Below are 23,402 nucleotides of genomic sequence, written 5' to 3'. Positions count from 1 at the left end.
TATACAGAATGCGTTAAAAATGCAAGTAAAAAGCTATTAAAAATATTTTTGTATAGAAAATATAAGCAAAGGCTGTGGGAAATAATGATGAGTCGAAAGTTTTTTCGGCCTCTATGGAATTAAATCATTGATTGTAATGATGAATATTTTAAATGATTTTCTCATTAGCACTCCATCAAATCCTAATAAAACTTAAAATTCATAATTTCGTGTCCTGTCTGGATCGTGAGTATAGTAACTCTGCCAGGAAAGTTATAATTTCAACCACAGCTTCACGTAGTATGGCGTCAGAATATAGATATCTAATGAATCAAATAATTCTTACAGAATTTTTCAGGTCTCAATAAGAATTCAGTTTGGTGCACTAAAGAATTATTGCATGTGTACAAGTATCCTGTAAAATCCTTTTTAAGAAGCATTTACACGAAACCAACTATTGCTGTGCAGTAGAAGGCCATAGCTATCTTGGAATGATCACATGGCCCCAAATGAACAATAGCAAAGAGTTGTTTCATCAAAACAACTATTTGCCATTGTCTCAGTCACGTTGTATCAATTGTTCACATAATGACAACCCCAGACAACAGCAAGATTACAATAATTGCGCGCAATAATTGATCTCGAGTGAACACACCTTTATTTATTTAACTTCAGCAGTACTCCGATTATAATAATAAAAGTAGTGTCTAACAATTGTAAAGCGATTTTGCGATTTTCGGTGATATGGTTTATAGAGTTCCCTAGCGGAAAAGTCAGGAGTTAGTTTGCTGATCTCTAATTCTTTAATTAAGTATTAAAAGCCATCCTGTGAAAATGATTACTAAAAGAGTGCAATACAACATGCGATACAAAATCTTTTAATCTTTCATTTCTAGCTTTTTCAAAATAAGCTACACTTTGTCTATAGATGTATTCACGTTTCGAGCTTAACTCTCCATCTATCATATTTAAAAATTAAATTTTCTATCGCACATTTTGTGGCATGGCTGAGGAAATGTCAGCAAATGCCATCATCGGATTTCCGTTATTGTGGTGTTATGCTTTTGTTCTTTAAAATAACATTTAAAAAAAGTTCAAAAGAGAGAGGTTTCTTGAAGAAGGATATAATCTTATGTTATAACGACACGAATGATTAAATTCAGTTCCATTTTTACATTGTGGCACCGTTATATGGTCTCCAAACTTTCCATAATTGAAAGGAAATCTTACTGTCCGAAAGCGCCGGTAATAAACCTCATATAAACTTCTTCCAACACAGATTTGATTAGGATAACATTTAAAGTGGTAACAAAATAAGGAGTTGAAAAGTGACTTTACTATATCTCCTGTAGAGTAGACTTAAACTGCAACAATAGTGAGGAAAAAATATGAAGATCACGATGCAGAAAATTAGTTAAAATTTTTTTAAACTTCAAAGAAGCAATACCAAAATGGAACTTCAGATTGAAAGTTGGGAGAAAAGGTAATCAGATCCTGAGAAATGGAAAAGTCAGAAGCAGTATTTGCACTCACCAGGTACTGTTCGTCCATGCAGTCTATATGAGGTCCTATGATGGTGAAGTACTTCATCCCTTGTGGCGGGGAGGCGTATGGAATGTCCACGGTCACCTTGACGTAGTAGCGGACGGTGCAGGAGCGAGATTCGAAACTGCAGGCAAGGGCACTTTCTGGTAACTGGAACCGGAACGGGAAGGAATGCCGGCCTCGAGGTAGAATAGGCATGTTGCCTTCGAGTTTCTCTGCAAAAACAGAAACGAACCTTTGAAAAAAATCGTAAAGAAAGAATTTCTGAAATTATTGTCATTGCAAAAAGTCTATATTTACGCTGCATTAAAGAGTTTAGAATATAATTCCAATTTATTTAAAATCGATTGATACGCTTGAATTCAATCTTTATTTGATGGTGTCTGAATTAGCAAAAGTTTAGATATGACTATTCGGAAAAATTAAAGAGAAAGTCACACTAATGTATATAGAAATTCTTTTATTGCTGTGGTTTCTCACTCTCTCTCTCTCTCTTGCTTACTAATTGTTATATATAAATGAATTCAGTTGTTTTTATTGAATAATTTATTGTGAAGGTGTAAAATATATGGCATGATAAACGATCCTCAACTATTTTCTTATAATTTCTCCTTCATTTGTTTGTAGAGAGATTTATATTTTTGTATTTTTATATGTTACGATCAATATGGATAATCAGTTGTTATTAATACTAACCAGTCATTATTAATAATTACCAAACCGGTTAGTATTAATAATGACCGATTATTCACATTGACCATAACATATATATATGTTTGTATGTATATTCTGATGATGATTAGGTGCTAAAGTGACATTACACCGGTACGCTGGAAAAGAGCTCATAATTAATATTAGAAGAAATAAATAGCTGTAAAAAACATTAAAAAAGTAAAGAAAAGAAACTTTTGTGTGTAAAAGATTCAAATTTTGTTAAATTATTAGAATGAATTATTAAAATCATTCATTAAAGTAATTGATTTTTATTATATTTCGGAATTTTAAAATTTTAATTAGTCATTAATTAGTTGTTTTATATACATCTTGTCAGGCCATGCAAAAGAATAGTTTTTAAAGCTATGTTTGTCTGAAATTTATTATTCTTATATTATCTTTCTTAATAATGCTTATATTCAAGTAAGAAAATTTTAACTTAAAACTATGGTTAATCTTTCAAGATGTTTAGCCATTTTTTAAGCGATATGCATATAAATAACTAAATCGTATTGCCACAAAGTTATTAAAATACAAAGATTAAGTAAAATAAATCATTCACATGTTGATTAAGTTAGAAATGTGTTGAAATGCAAAATTAATCAGCAAAGATATTAAAAAATAATTATCTCAAAATGCGTGTTGTCTAGGGCCGCAAAATCCCTAAATCTCCTATTACAATCTCAGAAAATCTGTTTTTCATATCTTGCCGTTAATACGCAATAATGAATATTTAGGTACAATCCATCATTCATTACATACAATTCATCATTCAACACTAAAGATTATTTTAGTATAAGATGAAGAATGAATAATAATAATATTAAGGACCATCTGGATGCTTTCTCTTAGCCTTAATTTTTGCTATAGTATTTTTGCCTAAATTTGTGTCTTGATTTTCTAAATCCATAAAAATATACGAGTCGTTTTTATGTTAATTCCTAAAGTTCTTTGAATAGAGATAATTTATGAATGAATAATAATAATATTAAGGACCATCTGGATGCTTTCTCTTAGCCTTAATTTTTGCTATAGTATTTTTGCCTAAATTTGTGTCTTGATTTTCTAAATCCATAAAAATATACGAGTCGTTTTTATGTTAATTCCTAAAGTTCTTTGAATAGAGATAATTTAATTTTCTCTGATATAATTTATATAATCTAGAGTTACTCGACAATCAGAATATTGTATTATTTGCTTTTAAGATAATTTAATTTAAATTTGTAAAAGAAAGCCCCAACAAGATTCATCATTCGATCGAGAGCTATCGAATTCGACAAAATATATTTTAGAAAATGAGTATATGAACTTCAAAGCGATTTTTTATTGAAATTTTAGAATAATTAAAAATTGAGCTAGATCTTGGAGTTTTTCCACATTTACTTCCGAAGATATCATTGCAAAAATTATTTTTACACCGTTTCAAATTAAAAAAAAAAGAATATTTTTTAATGATACCAATTTACTTTCTCTGAAACTTTTTCTTGAATTTTGCATGCTTTTAAAAATATTTTTTTGGTATTATTTTTCACAATAGATTTCATTGCTTCAGTGCTATTCAAATTGTTTTCATAATTTCTTCGAATTTTTAATCGCTTCATTGTAGTTCATCCATTGTTGAAAGTAGCGCAGTTTACACGAAGTATAAGAAAATAAAATCAGAGTAATGATTAAAATTATTAAAATCCTATACTTATAAAAAGAAATTTATGTGTGTGTGTGTATCAGTAAGTGGGAGAAAGATAATGTGTGATTAGAAAATTGATTACGCAGACAGTTCGGTTTTAAGGGTGGATACAATGTCTTGGAACTTTATTCCACTTTTTGGATTCATGTGCTTAAGAAGCAGAAGAGGTGTAAGGTTATTATAATAGCATGCTTAAATGTTTATCTCAATTTGATACTTGAAAATTAATTTGAGAGTGAACTATGTACAATTTATGATTAAATGATTTAATTGCAATTAAATATTACCAATAATCCTAGCTAACCAATCGGTCGACAAAGGTGACTAGAAAATTTATAAAGATTTATCTTAAATAAGAAAAAAAAAGTGACAAAAAATTATAGAAGAATTATAGAAAGCTCTTTGAGAAACCCAAAATAAAAACTGAAAAAAAAGGTTAAAAAAATTGCTAAAAATTCATTACATAACATGCAAATGAAATGGTGACTTGAGGTCTCTGATTTCAATTGTATGCGGAACAAAATTACTTTTTTTTTAAATTCTTAGATTGTAATTACAAAATGTAATTCATAAATTTTATTTTTAAGTTTAAAGGTTAATTTGCTTATATTGTTTTCAATATTCTTTAATGTTCCCACGGATAAAAGAATTTTTAAAGTTAAAAAAATCCTAAGACCTATTCTACGAATCTGTAAATCATAAAATATTTAATCAGTAAAAGTAGCCTAAAAATTTTTAGAACAGAAAAAGCAATAAATAAATAAAGTAAAATAAAAAAAATCATTCACTGTGAATAAATTTTAACATCTCTAACTATTGACAGAAAGAATTCTTCAAAGATTTATTTTTACTCTCATCGAAATTTTACGAAACAAATTAAAAAGAAAACATTTTAAAAACCCGATAAAAAAACTGCTTTCAATTGCTTTTGTCAATGCCAGAACTATCTGTTCTTTTAAGAAAATGTCAAAATATATCGGTACTTCTTTGTTTAAAGCTTCGCAATCTTTTTTCCCTATCGTATTTTCTTTTTTATGTACATAAACTTGAAAAATATTATGAGTGACAACAGAGTGGCAACGCAAGACAAAACTATCGAAAATCGTTTTCATGGCTCAGGACAACGTAAGGCAGGAAAAAGATCGAACTCCCATTTCTAGTTGCTCTCTCAATAATGTCTTTTTTCGTTTCTTTGCATTCTTTTCTTTACAGCAAATTGAAGAGAAAAATGTCCATTTTTGAATGTGGCTTATGTGTCACTGAAGTAAATCTGTTTTTTGCATGAGACATCTTGAAGAAATGAAGAGATAATGATGGATGCAGGCTGTATTTTTTAATAATTATTAGAAGACTAAGTGCAACAAAAGATGATTTATTAAGAAATTGATGCTTTACATTTTATTCACATTGATACAATGTTTAAGAAATGAAAAAAAATATTATTTGTAGTATATGTAGTAGTTCACAACACTCAAATCAAAACTAACTACTAAAATCTGTTTGAAAAAAATTGGGATACTCTAACAGATAGACAGATGACACAGACTTAGCTGAATTTCTTTAAATAAGGAATTCTCCAAAATATAAGAATTGGGAAATAAATTTACTATGATGGAAGGAAAAATAAAATTAATAATTTATAAGAAAGGGTTTGAGATATTAAAAATTATTTCAGAATTATCATAAAAAATTAATCGATCTCCAGAAAAATTCGATTCCGAAAACTTTGAGATTCTTGTTTCTGCAGAAATATAATGCCAGATGTGATATTAAAATCATGTTAAAAGAAAATATAAGGAATAATTTTCAACTTAAAGTGAGAATATTATGAATCGTCACACCTCAGCTTATTAACTTTTGCTATAATCTAACATAAAAAAAAATGTTAACAAAATGTAAGGTTTGTGATCTTATAGCTACTTAATACTCACTAACATTCAAATAGAAACTTATCATTAAAATAAGATTGAATCAAATGGTAATATACTAACAGAAAAAAGATGCATTGCCAAATACAAAATAAAGGAAAAAAAATTTTGGAGATAAGAAGGAAATAACTTAGCTCTATCCATTCATAAACACTTCCGGGTTGTGTTCAGGATAAAATAATGCAAGCTTAGATAATAAAAACTAATTATTATTTATTAATATTCACATTTATAATTCGCGCACATAAAAATTCTAACTGAATCGCTAGATTTTAAAACAGCGTTATAGTTCTCTCTGAGGAACTTTATGTACTGATGGTAAATATATATATATTTTTTATTTTTATTTATGCGCTAAAATATTTTTAAAAAATTAAGAATCTCTAATTTACATTTTCTAAATTTTTTTATATTTTGTAATTATTGATTTATTGGACAGTTTGAAAAAAGTTCATTGGAACTGAATTTCAAAAAGTTCTTTATTTAAAATCTGGTCAATAGGCATTTTTAAGAAAGCGGGACAATCTCGAATTGAAAAAATCTTTTAGCATAAAATTATATTTCCCGTAAAAAATTATTATAAAAATATTAACTGGATTTAATTTTTTTAAAAAGGCAGTTATTAATAAAAACAAAGTAAAAGATAATTGTCCTTCCCAACTTCTGCAATATGTATATAGCGACAAGAGTTTTCGTGTTAGTTAATACAATCTGTCTTTCCCAATCGTTGTTCCGCAATGAAAAAAATATTCGAAATTCGAATGAAATATATCTAATAATTCTATTTTTCTCGTGAGTAAATATTCATTTTAAATGAAATATGAGTTAAGCTTAACTTTTCAAAAATTAATTTTTGAAGAAATTGATTTTAAAGACTTAATTTCTGTTCCCTTTCAAAACTGTTTCTATAATTACAGTGAGATCAGCCTAAAACCAACAATATGAATGAATCAACACAAGAGATTATAGTAAAAAAAATGTTTGAATTCTTTTTCTTTACTGTTTATTCATTTTTCCAAACGTATTTAATTATTAGCTTATTTTATTATCTCTGAATTTTATTTTATTTTATTGATTTTTTTTATTATCTTCAAACCAAAGCACTCTTGCCTAACCAGCAACCTGAACCTTATTTTAGAATTTAATCTGGCACTTTTATTAAATGCAATTATCTACCTTTTTATGTTTATGCTATACTTTTGTCGTTATTAATAATGTTTTTATTTGATCACTATATTTACAATGTGTAACCAAAATATTAAAAGCACTTAATGTAAAATACCAATAAAGTTGAATAAGCTCTGGCTTTGATGGTGGTAGATATTATTCTAGGCAACAGCTCTACATATTCATGAAACAATTTTAGTTCATGTTATCAAAATCATTTTTCCTCAGATTAGACATCGGTATTTAGGAACTACTAACAGATCTTCCCTTTACATCGCTCAAATCTAAACTTTCTCACTGTTTACTTGTTATTAAATAACAAGTAAATAGAGTATAGAGTATATCATAACCATTATTTACTTGTTCTTGCATAGGGTACAATTTTCATAGTTGAATATTTGTCAATTCAAGTTCGTATCAACATTTTTTCCTAATTAATACGATTTTTCATGTTTGCTTCAATTTTTTTATATAACGAGTTACACATTGTAAAAAAAAAAAGAACAAAAAAGAATCCATGAAAACATTTTTTACACAATTAAGTATTCTAATAAATTGTCGCTTTGTGTTTCAAACGAATACTTGGCATGCTTACCTTTCCCCCAAATGACCGCTCTGTCGTCGATGAAGACGTGATCATCTTTAACTGTTCTCCGGTCTCCACTGACCACCACTTTCCACTCAGCGTGAGCTTTGCCTCGCAGAAGCACCCGGATAGCTGAAATGAGGAAAGGAAATTATGTAGGAAAAAAGATTACAGGATCAAATAAAAAATCACTCAGAATGAAATTTTTGATTTTTTTAGTGAAGAAAAAATACTTATTCAGTGATGCCAATTTGATTTCCACGCTAATTTTTTCAGTGATAACCACAATTTTCCTCTTAGTTATAGAAATGTATCAAATTTTACACCTCATTCTTCAAAGGGCGAAGAATTCTATATGTGAACAAATTCACAATAAGCTTGATGATAAAAATTTTGAATGCGCTCTCTTATATTATAATTGCAAATATGTTAAAATTTGGACCAGATTCGCTAAAATGAAATGGTATTTTTCCAGAATACACACTTGCCGAATTCTTCCTTTTGCAATAAGTATACTTTAAATTGGTAAACTGTTAACTGAACAAAGTGTGTGTATGTGTGTGTGGGGAAGGGACGTAATGAGGCCCATTCTTTTTTTTAAATTTTAAGAATATTACCATTTACTTTTAACCTTTTCTATCTACTAAGCTAACATCCCGTTTTATTATCTAATATAGACACAATTTTAAATATTCACTTAAATATCTACAAAATCCAAGTCATACCAATGAGGTACTTTTTCCAAGGACAGTTTCATAAGGATATATATGACATTATATAATACGTATGGCATTATTATACGTATTATTATTGATCGGCCCAAGGGAAACCGACCTGATAAAGGTTATGGTGATCGCTATTCTCTAGGCATAAAGAAGAATACAGGTTATAAATATTAAGGAAAAGTAAGTTAACACACAGCGAGTATTGAAAAAATCCCTAACGAATGTTTTAATAGCTTTTGTGAGTATTTAAAGTTATTTTTAGTCATTGACTAAGAATGGCAACAAACATTGATATGATCTTCGTTCTTATATAATCACCATGCATGAATTTTTTTTATTTTGAACATAATTTTTGGCATCATGCCATTAAATTTCCTTTGCTGGTCTTGTCGAAATGAAAGAATTTTGCTATAGGGCTGACAAAATTCGGCTAAAATCACTTTTATCGTCACAGGCAAAACGATTGTCAAAACATAAGCCAAATCTGTGGAAATAAATCATAAAGGGCCATCATATTCTATGACTAATTGATCAAATTTTGAATTGAAAAAAGATATGGTAGTATTGACATAGGGTATGAATAATAAAGTTCGACATTCCGTCCTCAAAATTTTCAATCTACCTACCAATATTTATTTTAATAATACTGTCATAAGTGGACTATAAGTTTACTGATTAGCAACCTCATTCCCTTCAACCCCCGAGTGTTCTTAAATCAAGACATGGGAATTTTTATATGTATGACATGAAACTCACATTGTCTTCTAGATAAATATGTAAATAGTAATAAATGCAATTGTCTTCAAAGCTGTGCATCTCACTAATTTGAGTACTCCAGTAGAAGTGGCTTAGCAATGATAAGAGATGTCCAAGATATGATCTTTTCACCTCCAGTCATAATCAGTAAGTTTGCAAATATAAATGGAACCAGGGGCATAAAACGATTTTTCTATATCTCAACAGATATGACTTTTAAAAAAAGACTTAAATGTATTTAACATTTTATTTCCATGGCGCTTTCCAAAACTAGTGCACTGAGCATCAATACCTCATTTCCTACAGTTCGCTACGCCACTATCTAGTAGCACGTTGCTTTCAAAAGGGAAAGTGCGGCGTGTGAGAGAGAAAGCGAGCAATTGCATCTAGATGTGAAAGACTTTGCGGCAAAGTGAACAATGGACAGTACCAGATTTTGTAAAATTTATTATATTTAGTACAAATATTAAAATTATATATATATTGTAATTTTTTTCTATAAACATAAGTCTTATTTTTAAAATGCCCTTTTCATATATGGACTTCTCTCAATATAGCATTTTTGATTATCCGGTAATCCTCAGACATGATATCTGCCGAATTAATTACTAAGAGAATACAGTAAATACATTTTTAAAATGGATATCCATCTATACCATGCTCAGTAATAACGATATTCTTTTCAAAGCACTTCCGAGTGCATTAAAGGAATCTGGGTTAATCTTGTGAATAGCTTTGATAACAGACCCAATGGCAATAGTGATTTATTTCATCAAGATTCCTATTCTCCAAGATATAGTAGAGCAAGAATATCAAACAATATGAACTACGAAATACAATATAGTCTTTGGTGAACCCGATTCATCCTGCCTTCCGGGCCTTTGTGAGGAAAAGGAAGGAAAATATGTTTCTGTATCTTCATCTGAGAGATAACGGTATACGTAAGGAATCGATTAAAGATACAATTCTCATCGTTATCGTCGTCTGAGGTAGGAAAGTAAATAATGGGACTTCTTTTTTCCTCGATGGATCGAACGGCAGCAGATGGCAATGTTTAGGAAGATAAAAAGATTCTATATTTCTGAAGCAAATAAAAAAAATGACAGCGGTTTTTCTTGCATTTTATTTTTTCATCCTTCTAAAATGACATGCTTTTCAAACTTCTCCGTCTTTTACAGGTTTTACTGTCAAAAGAATATAAACATTTATTTCTTTTTAAAGATAAGTTAGGCAAATAGTTTTTATCAGAAATGCTGCTCACTTTATGGAGTGAAGGATTTGAATGTTAAGAGATTTCTATGCATGCCCTTAGATTATAATGTCACTCCCTTTATATAGAGAAAAAAGTCAAGAAAGAGAACTCATCTTGTTACTGTGATATATAAATTGGGACTTCTGCTATTTATAAATCATAAGATATTTTTGATATTTGGTTGCAAGAATTTAATTTTTGTATAAACTAATATATGCTTAAAAAAAAGGAAAAAAATATATATTTTCCGTGAATGGTATATATGAAGCAGTAAAAAACTTGAAAAGTAACTAAAGAACGTGAAGTAGAAGATAAATTCCTAAAAACTTGTAATAAGTGTGCAACATAAAAAGAAATAATAAAAAGTATAACATAATAAACAATTCCCTCGAATTTTTTCGATTATAAATTATTTTCAAGTTTTTATTGCCATTTCCTTCTTTTTTAAATCTAACTTTTTTTCGTATCTACTTAATAATTTATATGAATGACATTTTGATATAAACAAAATATGATAAATTGAATTTTACTGTGATACCAAATGTTGGTTATTTTCGTAGATGGCTTGTTTGCATTTTCAGAAGAAAAAAAAAAATTCGGATATTTCGACTACTCTACTAACATGTTACATTAGACCCATACTAGCACCATCTATGTACTTTACAACTAGCTTTGTACTGCAATTTTTTCATTCCTTTAACAAAAGTCTGCATCTTATCACCCCACCATTTAATTCCCCATTAGGCATTTTTTAAAAGGAAACGATTACAAATATGTCTGTAAATGCATATATGTATATAGAATGTTTGGGCAGCAGAATTACAAACTTCTAGCAAGGATAAGATGCAACCAAGACAAATCGGAATCATACAGCAATAATGGATGGGGAAACAGCTGGACACGGTAGGCGGCGTTACGTGAGGGCAGGATTTCCGAATACGCCTGAAGACTTTTCGTTTCAGCATTCCATAGCAAAAACCAATTACAACCATTATAACCTATGATCGCAGCAATTACGCTATAGATGACGTCAGCAAATTCAAAATTTAGACCCAATATACATAGTTGAAATGTAGAAAAAAATTTACCTCCCCCACATATCGATATTTCAAATGATGATTCACCAAGATCTTATTATTTTTAAAAGTTCATTAACTAGTTAACTAATTTGACATTCAATTTCTCACTCTCATTCTTTTTTGGCTGGGAAAAAATATGTGTGGTCATTCTCTCCAAGCTGGATTTTTGCTAACGTGCCAGTCAAGCGTTTTGAGTCAACTTTGAAGGTGTTTTTCATAATTTTCAAATTAACTATACATTTTTTTATCTAAACTTTCGATCTGCTGACATCATTGTTTTGTCAATGGTTAATAATCACATTTTGTTCAATGTGGACATTTGCGACAGTATGATCACTGAATCTTGCAGTGGAATATTAAAATGAAGACTCTTTAAAGTAATACTCATGAAGCCTATGCACGCGCAAAGCCTTTTACATTTGGCAAGCATTTCCGACCCCATAATGTTTGTTAGTCCTGTTGATCACTAGTATCTCTATACGTGCTGTTAAGAATTGTAACTAACTATAACATTTGTTTCTTCCGTATTTAGATATAAACGTTTGCAAAATACTTTCAAGTCGAAATTAAGTTTCAAAACAATTTATCAAAATCGCTGGATCGGTTTATGTTAGAATAAACTTCTCAAAACAACACTTAGTGTAATTTCATACTTAAAAACAAATTAAAAGAACAAAGAGAAAAAAAAAACAATTTTTACTTCTAGAAATTAATTAAAACTACAACTTCACAAGACAGATAAAAAAAATTCTTCTCGGCATTCATAAACGTAACTAAAGCTAAGAATTTTTGCAGTACACAAAAACAAGAAAATTACTTATAAATTATCCGTAAAAAGTTACAAAAAAATGAAGAAGAAGAAGGGAGGAATGCTTAACGAAGCGTTCTGTCATTTGTTGAAGAATGAAAAGAAATCAGAACAAGCAGAAGGAAAAACTGTCGTTAAGCTCTCCTTAAACATTCTGACATTTTTCTGCTGCCAAGAAATTTAATTGAAATGCATTTTGATTGTGTCCTTGTTTTTTAAATTTTTCTTTTCCGCAGAGTAATTTAATCAGGAGGCGCATTAAAGAGTAATTGAATTAAGGAGAAACTCAATTACTAGTTTGTCTTCGGCTTTTCGGTTTGTCCAGTAGCAATTGGTTCTTTAAGTCCGTGTTCCTGCTAATTACATTAGTGATGATTTCTTTATGAAAGGAGCGTCATTTCGGTTCCGAAAGAAACTGAGCATCTGAGTCAAGTTACAGGAATAAGAAATCAGGATTATTCTTTGATTCTTTGATTTTTGGTACACTTAAGCACATGAATGTTGTTCATGATTTGTAGCCATAAATGATTTTGCCTTTGTATTTTGAAACCAAAGTCTGATTTACATAAATAATTAATCTATATTATTAAAAAAATACCGTGTTTTCCTTAAAGATATCACCATTTTTGATCCAAAAAAAAGTTAGCAATTAAGTGAAGTAAAAAACAAACAGAAACATTCGGAATAGTTCTCCCGACAAGCATTTTGTATAAGTCAGCATAAGAATACCACAATATTTCTGAATGGCATAAAATAATTCTAAATTTAAAAAAAAGTGATTACTTTTTTTTATGGAGAGATTTTCTCCGATTCCAAAATAATCAAGGAACTAAAGCTGGAAAAAAATTGGAAATGTTCTCTCTGTTTTTTTTTCTTCGTTCAATATTAGAATGCTACTTATAAATTGTATTCAAAAATAACTTTTTGATGTGTAAAACAATCAAGCATTTTCTTTCACGATTGACATCAATAAAATTGTTTTAAAGAGTTTTAAACTGTTTTTTGGATCGATAAGTTGTCACTTGTTTTGAGATTTGAGTAATTTTCATGTTTTATAGCGATAAGTTTAAGAATTATATATAAAATTAATATAAATACAAAATGGTATGTGATTAAAAAAAATTATCTATTCTAAAATGGCAAAATAAATATCACGTTTTCTTTTTTCTTTGATTTCCACAAATTTCCGAATAATTGTTGTCACTAATAAACATATTAGCAGGCATAAAAATAAAGTTATTTAATAGTTTCTCTTTACTGAGTCAAAACATATATATGAATAAACTCAACAAGTCAAAAAACGTTTATAAAAAATTTAGATTCAACAACAATAATGAGGAAATGTTTAAAAAAATATTTGGATATATGGCTACGTATTCATAGTTCAATGAAAAATATTGTGCATATCACCAGGAAATTTCTTTTTATTTTTTAAATTTTTTTTCAAGAAAGATATATTTTATATATCTATAGTAATCATAAACGTTAATTCCCGTCCTACCTATGCGCTTGAATTTTGAATAAACGGAATTGCAGTAGTATACTAACATGAGGACTGCGATTAGGTACAAAATGGCATCATGAGTCCTTGCACCAATCTCTCCAGAAGGTATTACATTTCGTCATCTGTTATAACTTCTAATATCATTGCTGTGGAAGAGAGAACCTGATTACTTATTCGGCAACTTCTCATCCATATATTCGTGGTTCCCTTTGAGAACACACATCCTAGCCAAATAATATATTATATAATAAAAAGTATGCCATATTAATAGTCATAATATATATTTAATTAAAATTAATTTAATAAAATACATATTATGATTAATTAATTTAATTATTAATTAATTATGATTACGAATCATATTAATTAATTATGATTACGAATCATATTAATTAATTATGATTACTTAATTTAATTATTAATTAATTATGATTATGAATCATATTAATTCATTATGATTACGAATCATATTAATTTATTATGATTACTTAATTTAATTATTAATTAATTATGATTATGAATCATATTAATTCATTATGATTAATTAATTTAAAATGCATATATATTATTATTACTATTAATTTTTATATAATTAAAAGTATGCTATAATTAATGTCATTGGATGTGAATGCCATTGCATTCTGTATATATTTTAGAAAATATGTCACTTTCTTTTTTCCATATTGTATTGGGAGAAAATTAATGTAATTAAAAATTACTTACCAATGTTATTCCCTGCCCTCACCAATTTGGTATTATATTTCCAAAATCTTGATCTAAGGATTGCAATTCAAATTTAATAGAAAGTTTGCTATGTTTTTTCTTGTCTTATTCATCTCTATGATCGATAAACATAATTCAAAAAAATTATTTATAAAATTCAGTAAGACTTAAAAAAAATCTATATTTATAAAAAATAATTTCGAAATGGGTTTTTAATAGGGTTGTTAACATTTACTGCACGAATGGTGGCAAATTCAAATCATGCATTAATTTTGGGACACCCTTTATATATATGTATAAACAACTTTTTAAAATTTCGAAGCAATTCTAGAGAGAAGGAGAAAAGTAGCTAAAAGTTAGAGGCAATTTATATGAATAATAAGCATAAACCCTTTGGTAACATTTCTTTTGTTTTACAACGAATGTTAGAAAGAATGAAAAGTAATCATATCACATGCTTCTTTAAAATATTACGAAATAATAACAAGACAAATACCCCAAAACAACTGTGCATATAAAGAAGGGACAAATGGAAAGTATGCAATCAGAAATTCAGCATTCATTAGGCAAGCAATTAGGATTCTTAAACATATTCCCTAGCATATTCTACTATGAATTAACCCTACAACTGTTGTAATTTCTCCTAATAATTCATCATCTCAAGGCAAATCTAAACGCGATGCATGCACTTAATTCAATTTATCCATTCCCTCAAAGCGTTTAAAAGTTCCTCACAAACAGTTGAAAAATTGAATCCGAGCCTAACTCAACATTCAGAAATCTCCCTTTTCAAAAACTTGTGTGAGAATTCAAATGAATCCCCCCTTCTCTCTAAAAGACCGACGGAAAACTTTCATTTAGAGAGAAATATTGCAACTTCTCTCTCAGAGCATTTCAGAGTGCTCGCTATTAAGAGAGAGAGAGCTTAAAAGACCAAAACCGCCGCTTAACAAATGAGCGGGAGGCGTATTAAATATTAAACAGGGCGTTGCCGAGGCGGAAAAAGGTATAATTCTTTAAAAAAATAATTCTTCTCGCTTTGGAATGAAAAGTGTTGAATAATTCATCTAGGGTGCTTAGAACAATGTTGGATATGTTGGAGGTTGCTCTGGCTGCTTTTAACTTCGATTTAATTTGGCTGGATTTATTGTTATTTGGAATAAAAAAGTAAAGGAAAAAAGTTTTATATTAATTGGAAAGTTTTAAAACGAATCTTATTGCTAAATGAAAAAAAAAAAAATACTAGAGGTTTTCTTTCTTTTATTTAATACTAGCCACCTTCGGCAACCAACTGGCTCATAGATAATTTTTTTGTTAGTTTCAATTAAATATCTTATGTATAACATTTATTTATTACGTAATATACATCTTTTATGTATTTCAGTCATATACCTTCTAAATGATGAGCATGATACTTTAAACAAAGTAGTTTTAAGCATCAAATTGTGACAGATATTACAGATAAATTATTTTAACAGCCTTGCACTTGTTCTGTTAGTTTATTGAGAGTATATGAATATCAATCGTATTGAGTCAACACCCATATTATCACAGTGTTATTCTTTTTTTTAGTTTTAAGAAATGGAAAGAATCGCGTGTTTAAAGATTTATTGAAACGATAAAAATGGTTTGAATTTTTAGGCAACAATTCAATCCATTAAAACAAAGTTATGTAAAAAATATTTTTAAAAAGCTATCAAAATTCGGAGAAAATTTGTGTGACAATTGGTGCCATAATTTAAGTTGGGGGTCATTATTTTTTAAGTTTTAAAACTTAGCTAAATTCAGTTTTCCGCAACAGTATTTTCGGGTTATTGTAAAAAAACACTGAAGTACCGCTTAATCTATAATTGATTAAAATTTTACAAAACCTTCACCAAGTAGTGTATTTTTGCATTTTTATCTCTCGAAGTGAGCCGTGGTGGAGTCACACAGCCAACAGGCTCCAGGTTCCAGACCTCATGCCACTGAAGATTCGTCATGTGTGCTGGATTAGCGCGCCACGACGTCGTGGATAAAACATAGTCTTGTTGATGTGGTTCTGAAGTTTGGAGAAGGGGTGCCAGTGCAGATATCATTTATTTCTTCTGAACGCGATTCAAAATTACTAATTTCGTCTCAATATAGTACTGGTGTTGCTGTCAAACAGAATGTTAATATAGTAAAAATAAGTTAAATTTATCGCAAAATATGAGAATCATTTTTAAAATATGATTGAAAATGGCTTTTTTCAAAGTGCAATACAAACGAGCGTTCTATATTGGTATAAAAAATTAATATAATCTTCACTTTTGTCGTGTACCTCCATAATTACAGGGCATATATTTTTGTGGAACTAAGTGAGCATACGGTTCAATATAATTAAAAAACAGAGGATGTATTCTCTCCTCGATTTTCCGAGAAAATACTCTCACAATATGGATGTTTGTTGAACCTCATAGTGTGTATTTTGGTAATCGTATTGATGATGCTGTATACCAACCCGATAATTCTACAAATGGCACTCTCAGAACGTCACTCGTATTCAGGGAATGGCGTGATTGCTTTTAATTGGTAATTGCTTGGAATTTCTGTTTTGAGATTGATTGATGCTTATGATGATATTATGATTGCTTTTGATTATAATAAAACAAAATTTGTGGTTTAACTTCAGATGAATTTATATCACTTGATGGAAATATAAAATCTCTCCATCAATAATAGTTAATGTTGCCACAATAGAAGAACAAATTTTATACACAATATTTACTCTTACTACAATTTTTATCTTCTCGTATCTGAATAATGCACAGAGGAAACATGACAATCGATAAAAGACATCCTTTAGTTTTTACAGAGATTTCATGTGTTAAATTTCACGGACCTGAGAAGATAAAACGCTTTTTTGTAGTTGTATACTTTATTATATATGTGCCTACTTTATATGTGTATGTGATACATGTCTATCTTATTTATGTCTGTTTTATATATGTCTACTTTAATTATGTATGTGACCATATAATTCATCAGTTTGGTGAGCTAGGTAGATGAAATATCAGATATACTTCTTATGATAAAATTGTAAATGATTTAGTTAATGAAATTTTAAAATAAATTTATTGATTGTCTTATAAGCGATAACTGAAGGAAGCAATAAACTAGAGAGATAATTTTTAGAAAGAAATTTTAAAAAAATCGAATACTAAATATATAGCAAATTTTCCATGAAATCTTTCATAATTTTGATACACCTTGTATATTATTATACAGGAAGAGCCAAAAGTCTTAAATATACTATTGAGGCAAATCTATGCACATATCAGAATATTTTATATCAGCAATCGGCAGTAAAAGTTATAACCACTAGAAAGATCATTATGATCTTGATGCAGCAAGGTGCAGCGAGCGCAACTGGATAATATGGATTGCGTTTGTTTCCTGAAATGCGACATATTTTCAATTATCGATCTGATGAACATGCATATCCGGAATCCATCTTTTCTAAATCCATCTAGCTGGCACCCATCTTTATCACACGCTTGTCATTTGCAAGATAGATGACACCATTTTTTTCTCTTATCACGGATCCAAATTAGATAATTATATAGATTCAAAGATCGCGAATACCTGCATAAATTCAATCAATAAACACAACTAGCTGTTCTACCATAGTGAATATAGTCTTCTCTATTCATTACGAAATAGAATTATTATTCTTGTTTACGTTAACACTTACCGTGACTAATCAATTTCAATTTAGGGAAACACCAAGCACGCAGAGAGTAAGACTTAATTGTATTTCATAATCGCCAAAAGAGTGATAAGAGTGGCATTGTAGTGGATGATCCCGAATTCATGATGCAAACCTTAAGAGTTAGTGCTTGACACTATAAGAATCATTTATGGTATAGGAATGTACGGAACCCAAGTGGTCAGGAGAGGCGAAAACACAAAACATAAGAGATGAAAAGAAAGTTTATGGACTATTGTTATTGTTTATTGACTATGCTGTTAACAAGTGAATTACTTACAATAATAGCTCACAACTGAGTCCACCAACAGTACTACATGCTAGACAGAATTGTTGAAACGATTTGAGTATACGTTCAAAAATGGCAGTTATCTCAAGTACATTCGAAAAAGTTGCGGATATTCGAGCAACGAAATTCTCACCTGAGTCTGATGAATCCGCCGCAACTAAAAAACCTCCATGTGTCCCCATAAAGAGTAATCATAGAGTCACATAGCACAAACGATAGAAAAAATATCACCATCCAAATCGGTAGATCAGGGTGGCCGTTCACCATGCTCAATAAATCGAGCACCAAAACTCTCTATTCTCTGTCTTTTTCATTAGCCCCATTTCTCTTTCCTTTCATCTCTTTTTCCTATGTTTGGGTTTCACCACGCCATTTTCGTCCATATATTCCTATACAAGAAGTGATTGTTACAGTATCCCGAACCAGGCCCTCGAAGTTTGTACTATGAATTCGGGATCACCCTGTATATTGAACATACTTCAAACTTGCTATCCTCAATCGAACGGGATGGCAATCTAGAGATGCCCTTTTTATAACTGGAGCACAGTTCAGAATTGCGAGGATCGCCTAAAAGCATATCTCACGCACCTAGTTTCAAAACAGGCAATTAAGTTAACATTATCTCAAATTAGCTACTCCCGTCGCGCTCGAAAGTATAAACTGAGTGATCTGGATTCCAAGACCAAAACATTAAGTCTTAAGAGGCATCATTGGCTACGGTTCAACCCTTTTCGTAGAAGGCATGTCCCATTATCTGCAGGGGTAGCCAAACTGACATAGTTATTATATCCACTAGGGTGACGAAAGCTTCAACCATACTTGAAGGTTCTCATTTTCATATCTGCGATTACCTTTTGCAGGACGTTTATGTAAACTCAAATTAATCCAATAAGCCCTTAACAGTAATATAATAATAAGGAAAAGCCTCCAAATCTTATTAACGTTGTTTGGTTGATATGATGATGGATTTAAGCATTTTACGAGCCAGGTAATACATATTTTAAAGCCTTCTTTTAATAACTGGCCAATTTTGTTTCACATTTCAACGAATTTTTAATTTAATTAACATGTTAATAATATATTTTAGTTTGATTTTGTATTTTAGTAATATTGTTAAAATACATATTTTTTATTGATTTACATTTTCATATATGCATATATCATAAAAAATTGTTTAAAGCAATAAAATTCTGGAAAAATTAACCACAATTTTTAATTGATGATTTCATGACTTACGAATAAAAGCTTTTAGTTATTATGAGAGATTATAAGGATATAGTAAATTTCAAACAAATATAACATTAAAAAGTAAAACTTTATAGGACCTGTCTGATATCATTAGTTAAACGAATAATGAATATTCCAATAAATTATAAATGAATAATTAATTATAGCTTATTTAAGAATTATTTTAATAATTTATTGCAAATACGCATTTTAATTTTAATATTTCACAGTTCATAAAATATTAGGACTAAATGTAGTAGGCAGTTTTGCATTATTTATTTGACAACTATATTAAAGAAATTTTATAATCGACCTACCAGCAGCCTACTTCTGAACAAAGGCTTTAAGCAAATATCTAGTCTGAAATCCATTAATGAATTACGAAATCGTCGTAACAAAACAAATCATTCTTAATTCTGATATTTAGCAAAATGAATAAATTAAAGCAGTCTCTAATTCAGCATCACAATGCACTTTTCAAGTGCTTTACATAGACTGAAACGATTAAAACCCCACTTTCTAAAACCACCCCTGCTGCGTGCAACAAACACTCCACAATGAGTGTTGTTCTCTTTGCAGGGGGGATTGTATTCTGCATTTAAGGCGACTGACTTCAACCAAGAGCAATGAACGAGGACACCTGCTGCTGTTCTAATGGAAGAAATTATTTCTTCTCTTGTTTCAGAAGGAAAAGGAGGAAAAAATGGGGTATTAAAAATTGCGCCAATTTGGCTAGTACGTATTTTTTTTCTTCACACGCTCCTCGCCAATCAATATTCGAGTCGATTCAACAGTAAATCGATATCTTGGCGGCCCGCTCGGTATCCGGGATAGACAATTCGATTTTCTTTGTTCGGAGGTTGTTGTTCCCGCATCGCATCCTATTTTTCGACCAAGGTCAATTACAGCAGAGGAAGAAACAGAAAATTTCATTAGAAGTGATATTGTATTCTATATTAAGATTTGAGAATTCTTATTTTAATCTAATCAAAGATGGTTATTGATTATAAAACTAATCCTCTAATTGATGAAAACTTCAAATTTTGAAAAATTTCGCTTTCTACAATTTATATTATTTGCTTAATAAAATGGAATGCAGTTCTTATTGGAACATCATTAAAATGATCATCTTAACAATATATATTCCGAAGAGAAAAAAAAAACCAGTCGGCAAACAAAAAAAATATCCCATCTTTTTGCTTTTACTTGGCAATATTTTTGTATTAATTTAGTATTAGGTTTTTAATTTTCAGTTAAGCAAAATATTCTCATAGAAAGTGCTGTAGCAATAATAATAAAAATAAAAATAAGTACCGTTTTTCTAGATTTAGAAAGTCTTCACGCTTGAAACGTCTCCGAATCTAAAGAAACTACTTTTGGAATAATCTGTTCGCTTATAATCGAGCCAACTGATTAAAACTCGAGTTGACAATACTGATTTGATTTCAGATTTCCAACTTTTTTATAAATGAAATATACTCAGAGAAAATGTTACAATGATAAAAAGACAAAGATTTAGATTTAGTCGAATTGTTACGCATTAAACCTCACCGACTCTGAATAATCCACTTTTGGAATTACCTATAGGTTTGTGATCCAGTTAACAGATTAAAATCTGGACCGACAGAAAACAAAATTTGACGTTCACCTCCTCCCTCGAAATCAATAGCCCACAATCCTCAAGGGCTTTTGATAATCACTTTAAATACTAAAGTAGAATCTATTAAAGCACTCGAGAGTCATGTTGGTAAGGGGGAAATAGATACACTAAAAAAGAAACCTCCAAGGAAAGGATCTTAATATAATATCCTGCACCAATGAATTTGCTTAAAAAGGAAACGCCCCAAATTTCAACGCATCTCTTGCAAAAAGAACAAAATGAAGTTGACATAGGACAGAACGTCGATTCAATTTTCCCAATTTTTTAATTTCATTGTGACTATGGTATAGACTATATATAGAAAGTTACATTTAAAACTATATATGAAACATATAGAACTATATATAGAATATATAAAACTATATAGAGAATATATAAAGCTATACAGAGAACATTATATTCCAAATGGAGTATTAGTCATTCCAAGACAGCTTATTTTAAAAATTCTAGCATCAAAACTAAAGACCTCTTCGGCTGCAGGAAGTTGGGAAAGCCTCTACATCACTAGCTGACTTTTAACAAAATCTTCCCTTGTTAAATGGACCTCAACAGATCTTGCATAACTCAGTGCATTAGTCAGAAGCAAGATAAAAGAACTCATCATGGAAAATGAGGACTTATTCTCTTCTTCAATTTAATTGTGCAGAATTCTGGTATTTAATTTTCAACTTCTCTATTTTGGATACTCCTGGATTAAAAAAGTTTAGAAATTATGTCTGTTTCGTGGTTTTGAACACCATAACTAAAAACTGGAAAAAAGCTCGAAGGATGGAATTTGGTACGGTTTTACAATATAATTACAAATCTGTATTAAATTTTTATCAAAAATTCTTCAGCGGGAAATCTATCCGTCCGAATGTATGTGAACACAATTCAAAAATGAAACGATTTATGAAATTCGATACATGGTTTTATCCCTAGAATTATGAATTTTTTATCAAATTCGTCTGGTTGGATGTTTATCTGTCTATGTATTAATATTTTAAAAATTACGTAAACACAATAACATAACAAACTAGATAAATGAGTTTTGGAATATGTCATGAAGCAAAAGTCATAGATATATTTGCTTTTGGATCTAGTCGATGAGTTGGAATAAGTTTAAACAGCATACTCGATTCGCTTTAAGCGAAATGCAGCGTATTCTCATATGCAACGAATTTAAACAGAAAGCATGCCAAATTGTATGATAATAGACAGATTTACAATTTCAAATAGTAAAAGACATCTATAAAATTATAAAAAATATTCTTCGATGAACTAGACAAAAATGATAAAGAAAGCATAAAAAAAATTGAAATATATGGACTAATGATCCCAAATACTAAACAACAAGAAGAGTTATTGATAAGAACACTCTCCATCTGATGACCCAAATACATTACCATAAATCGTAAGCCCAATCGATAGATAAACAAATGTTCTGTTTACTACGCACATGGATCTTTAAAATTAGGAACCATTCCTGTGGCATCAGAGAGCTGTGAAAAAAATTACGTAAATGTGCGATACATTTATTTTCTGAATTTTGCAGTATAAAGTCTCATTTTTTAAATTCATTTTATAAGTTACACGGATTTAAACAAAATTATTCTTCTTTAGCTTTCTAAAATGGAAGAAAGTCAGGCGATTAAGTATTTGATGAAACATGGAAAACAGTTTGGTTTTCAGGTCCCTTTTTTTTTTTTTTTTTGTTTCAATATATGATGTCAATAATTAAGTAATAAAAAATGTTTTTTAAAAATTGCTAACATTTAAGAAAAATTTGTCACTAAATTGGGGCCATTAAAAATACTTTTTTTGATTCTGAAACTATGTAAAATTTATTTTTGTACTATGACATTTTCTAAAATTTTCACGGAAAACTTTAAGACTTCGCTTAATCTTTAAAATTCTAACTAAAATGTCAAAATATTCTCTCCAGGGAGCTCTTTATTTCCCTTCAAAATATATACGCTCCAAATTTCGCAGCTGTAGACCAAACGGTCTTGCTTATGGAACGCTAACACAGACACACGCACGCACACACACATTCATCTTTAT

At 29.6% G+C, this 23,402-nt stretch overlaps 1 protein-coding gene across 1 annotated transcript in view; it reads right to left on the bottom strand.

Moving 5' to 3' along the window:
- LOC129981288 (arrestin domain-containing protein 2-like) overlaps window positions 1-23,402 on the bottom strand; it is a 228,655-nt gene that overhangs the window by 79,571 nt on the left and 125,682 nt on the right. The window contains exons 3-4 of the mRNA XM_056092061.1: window positions 7,616-7,738; window positions 1,513-1,739 (exon numbers count right to left, since the gene is read on the bottom strand). Of these exons, the coding sequence (XP_055948036.1) occupies window positions 1,513-1,739; window positions 7,616-7,738 (350 nt within the window). The remainder of the gene's footprint in view (window positions 1-1,512; window positions 1,740-7,615; window positions 7,739-23,402) is intronic.

The sequence above is a fragment of the Argiope bruennichi genome, chromosome 8, assembly GCF_947563725.1.
Source record: "Argiope bruennichi chromosome 8, qqArgBrue1.1, whole genome shotgun sequence".
NCBI lineage: Eukaryota > Metazoa > Arthropoda > Arachnida > Araneae > Araneidae > Argiope > Argiope bruennichi.
The sequence above is the reverse complement of the archived record's forward strand: the minus strand, read 5'-3'. Positions and strand labels throughout refer to the sequence as shown.